Source organism: Lactuca serriola, chromosome 7 (genome assembly GCF_051521515.1).
Source record: "Lactuca serriola cultivar US96UC23 chromosome 7, Lser_US96UC23_V15, whole genome shotgun sequence".
In the NCBI taxonomy this organism is placed as follows: domain Eukaryota; kingdom Viridiplantae; phylum Streptophyta; class Magnoliopsida; order Asterales; family Asteraceae; genus Lactuca; species Lactuca serriola.
In genome coordinates, this window is record NC_136414.1 from 127,820,243 (window position 1) to 127,825,003 (window position 4,761).

General features: G+C 38.8%; 1 protein-coding gene across 1 annotated transcript; it reads left to right on the plus strand.

Moving 5' to 3' along the window:
• Positions 1–2,653: 2,653 nt before the first annotated feature.
• Positions 2,654–4,410, plus strand: LOC145064341 (uncharacterized). The gene is made up of 5 exons (XM_079011811.1): positions 2,654–3,008; positions 3,071–3,168; positions 3,462–3,686; positions 3,750–3,886; positions 4,356–4,410. The coding sequence occupies exons 1-5, from the start codon at positions 2,654–2,656 to the stop codon at positions 4,408–4,410; spliced, it is 870 nt and encodes a 289-aa protein (XP_078867937.1).
• Positions 4,411–4,761: the final 351 nt, after the last annotated feature.

The following is a 4,761-nucleotide window of genomic DNA, read 5'->3' on the forward strand; positions in this document are numbered from 1 at the left end:
GCAAACAACACTATGAATGTTCTTATTGTGTAGGAAAATGTTGTAGATGACGAATTTGGTGCTGTTCAAGTATGGTCTATTGATTCAAAGGATGAAGAAGTGAGAAAGCCTACACATGGTAGGGATTTCGTGGCGAAAGAAGACGAGTGTGTGGCTGAAGCAAAGTGTTTGATGGTGACAGCTGGAGTGTCACAGATGAGGGGTTACATCACTGATGGGGGTCAAGATGAAGTGAAAGAACGAGAAGACAGGTGCTTCGCTGCCAAGCATGTTGGTGAGCAGATCAATGAGTATGACCAGTTGATTAAGAAGGTACAATCTATTCTCGAATCATTAAAAATCCCTGTCACAAACTATGAAAAAGAATTAAACGGATTAAAATCTAAATTTTCTAGTTTAAGTGGAAGTTTAACCCAAAAAGAACTCGGTTGAATTCACTCGTTTGTCCCAAAATAAGTCCAAAGTTATGAAAAAAAGGGCTGTGGTGTATCAGAAGGTCGAAACCACGCCAAATCAAGTCTGTGCAGTTACCGACATTACACAGAAGCAAACAGCCGAACTCACATCATTAGTGAACGAAGATAATGATGACGGCTGTGAGGAGCATTTTTGGCCAGCTCCAATCGATAATGCTGATGAAACAGTTGGTCTTTCTGAGAGAACATCATGGAGAGTCAAAGGCAGATATGTGGCATAACCACTCAACAAGCCTACACGCTTTGATGTGCCAAGCACAAGTGGTACCAAAAAGGTTCCAAAAAAGCCAGTCAAGGCTACAAGAAAAACCTCCTCGTTAAAAAATGAAACTCATAATGAAAGATCGAAACCGAAGGTTAACGTCCATAAAAATCCCAAACAGGTGTCTGAAAAGAAACAACAACGTAACAGGGGATACAAGAAGAATCTCACTAAAAGGAAACAGTTTTGGCAATCCCAAAACCCAAATTACGATGGATCAGACAAGAGTCAACCGCTAAGGATAAAGGAGTAACAAAGAATCAATCCACTTCTTGTACTCGATGCTATTCGTGTCGCCAAGCAAATCGAAAGGGAAGTTTCGGTCCCCAAAATAGAAGCGAAATAAACCGAAGGAATGGTTTCGATTCTCAACTCAAAAACCAAAGGGGCAGCTTTGGTTCCTCATCCACAAGTGAAAGGACCCGAAAGCAAGTTTTCGCTTCTAAAACACATTCCTCTCACCCAAAGCACAATCCTAAAGAAGATGTGAAGGGAAAAGGGAAGTTCGTCTCAGGAAACGAAAATACTAACTTAAGGCAACAAAACCAAAAGTTAGAAAAGAATAAATATTTAATTCCTAAACCTAAAGATGAAGCGTCAAAAGATAATAAAATCAAAGTTTTTACAATCAAAATAAAAGATGAAACAACCCTAATAAAGCGAACTTACTTGGTTGATTCTTCTATTGTTATACCCTGTTCTGTAAAAGGCTCACATGGACCCAAGAAACTTTAGGTTCCTAAATCGGCTTAATTTTTGTAGGTTATACGTGACGAGCAGTTCAACGGCGAATGATTGTACATCGATAATGGCTGCTCACGTCGCATGACAGGGAGAAAGGAAGAGCTTTGGGAGTTTCGAGCTCTTACGAATGGTGGTTGTGTCAAGTATGGTAACAATTCTTTTGGCACAATAAAAGGCTATGGAGATTTATCAATCAGAAAGGTTGCATATGTATAAGGCTTACAATGCAATCTAATCAGTGTTTCACAACTAGTGGTAGGAACTGGACTGAAGGTTTCGTTTGATAATGAAGGGTCAGAAATAATAGGAAAGAAGACGAAGACTGTTCTGCTGAAATCTCAAAGAAAAGGAGAAATGTATCCACTGAACCTCAATCCAATACGAGGGAAGCCATATATATGTCTACTAACGAAAGCACATCCGGATGAAAGCTAGCTATGGCACCGAAGGCTCTCACACCTTAACTTCAAAGACATTAACAAGCTAGTCCTTGGTGATCATGTGTGAGGACTTCCACTTCTCAATTTTGACAAGAAACACTTATGTGCCGCCTGTGAGTTGCGAAAACAAATTAGAAGAAGTCATCCAACGATCGTGAACAGGAAAGTTATAGAACCTTTGGAACATCAACACATCGATCTTTGTGGTCCTTCTGCTATTGAAAGCATTGGTGGTAGTAAGTATATACTAGTAATTGTTGATGACTTTTCTCGTTTCACTTGGGTGTTCTTTCTTAGAAATAAATCAGATGCTACTCCAAAGCTCAAGGATTTTGTCAAACAGATTGAAGTTCAACTACGAAAGCTGGTTTGACGTTCGAAGTGACAATGGGCTTGTATTAAAAAACCAAGCGTTTGACGAATTTCTTGCTGAAAAGGGAATATCACACAATTTCTCCGCTCCTTATACTCCACAACAAAATGGGGTCGTTGAAAGTCAAAATCACTCGTTGTGTGAAGCGGCCCGAACGAAGCTCAGTTTTGCATCGTTACCCCTATATTTCTAGGCTGATGCTATTGCCACTGCTTGCTACACCCAGAACCGGTATTTACTCAATAAGTATTTCACAATAACTCCTTATGAGATTCTAAGCAACCGCAAGCCTAACGTCAAGTTTTTCCATGTGTTTGGTTCAAGATGCTTCATCTTTAATTCTAAAGAGAACCAAAACATGTTTGACGTGAAAGCAAACAAAGGAATCTTTCTTGGGTATTCACTAACTTCAAAAGCTTTTAGGGTTCTAAACAAACGCTCCAAGAAAATAGAAGAAACGTATTATGTGTCATTTGATTATAACTACGTGAAGAAACTCATGCCCTGCAAAGAACCAATGAATGAAATCTTTCCTCAAAATTGTCAAGTCATGATTCCTATCTCCAACTTATTTGAAGAATATGTGAAGCTATTTGATGAACCAGAATCTGCTATTTTCTCTGAAGCGAAAGTAGTTGACAACGAAGTAGACAATCTGAAGAAGGTTATTAACGAAGCTGCCAAAGTCATGGAAAGCGAACCTTCAAGTTCAGGTCGACCTCCAGTATCTGCCATCTCTCAAAAGCCAATTGAATTTTCCCATTCTACTTTCCAGGGGAGAATTTATCAACCACCATACCCAATAAATGTCCAATTGAGGGGGAGAATTCTGAGCCTGAAGCAGAAACCGTTTCATCATTCGAGGGGGAGAATGTTAATACAAATGATGAAGATGATGATACACAGTCAGAATTCGAAGAAGAAGTGAATGTTGAACTGGATCCCTCCTATGATCCAAATTACCACCCCCTTATCAAATGGATGAAAGATCATCCAAAAACCCAAATCATTGGTGAATCATCAGAAAGATTTCTCACACGTTCTCAACTGAACGCGAAACAAACTGCATTATTCTCTCAAGTGGAATTTTGCATGTTGAATTCGTTTGTCTCCAAGTTGAACCAAAGACTGGTAAAACTGCACTCGATCACTTAGATTGGGTACAGGCAATGCAAGAAGAACTCAATGAATCTGAGCGAAACAAAGTATGGAGACTAATTCCTACACCAAAGGATGCATCTGTGGTCGGATTAAAGTGGGTGTTCAGACACAAGATGGACAAAGAAGGGAACGTAATTCGAAACAAAGCTAGACTGGTAGTCAAGGGTTATTGTCAGGAAGAAGGAATTGACTACGAAGATACTTTTGCACATGTTGTTAGACTAGAATATGTTCGCATCTTCTTGGCATATGCAGCACATAAAAACTTTGAAGTTTTTCAAATGGATGTGAAGTGTGCATTCTTAAATGGTGAATTGGAAGAAACTATTTATGTGGAAGAACTGCCTGGGTTCATAAATGAAAAATATCTCAATCATTGTTACATTCTTGAGAAAGCGGTTTACGGTTTAAATCAAGCTCCAAGAGCCTGGTATGAAACTCTTACTCGTTTTCTTAAAATGTCCAAATTCAAGCAAGCTTTGGTTGAACCAACCTACTTTCACAAGAAAGTGGGTGACCACTTGATGATTGTGCAAATTTATGTTGATGACATCATCTTCGGATCTACAAATCCTAGCCTAACAGCTGAGCTCCGAAAGTTAACGAAAACTAAATTTGAGATGAGCTCAATGGGTCCAATTAAATTTTTTCTTGGATTAAACATTAGACAGGGACCGGAAGGAATTTTCATTAATCAGGAGGCTTACACGAAAACTCTGCTCTCTAAGTTATGTTAGGAGAGTCAAAAGTGAAGGTTCCCATGGCGTTTGGCATGAAGTTAACACCTTCCTGGAAAAACCAGCTGCTGACATGACCCTCTATAGCTTAATGATAGGGTCTTTGATGTATTTAATAGCTAGTGGACCAGACATAATGTTTTCTATTTGTTATTGTGCAAGGTTTCAAGCTAATCCACGCGAACCTCACATGATGGCTATAAAGAATATTTTTTGATATCTGAAGTGAACCTCATCTCTTGGTTTATGGTACCCTGCGAAATCAGGATTCTTCGTATAAGCATTTTCAGATGCTGATTTAGGGGGTTGAGGTTTAGATCAAAAAGCACAACTGGCAGATGTCAATTTCTTGATGGCAAACTGGTAAGTTGGCAATCAAAGAAACAAACATGCATTTTGTTTGTTGGATTAATGTCTAAGTCCATAACTATAATTGGTAAGACTTGACCCGACCCGGCATGGTCCATTTGGGTTTCATTGCATCATGCATTTGGATAGACTATAATGAGAGAAATAACACTTAAGGTTTGTTAATATATTATATGTTGTAATATATTAATAAGATTAT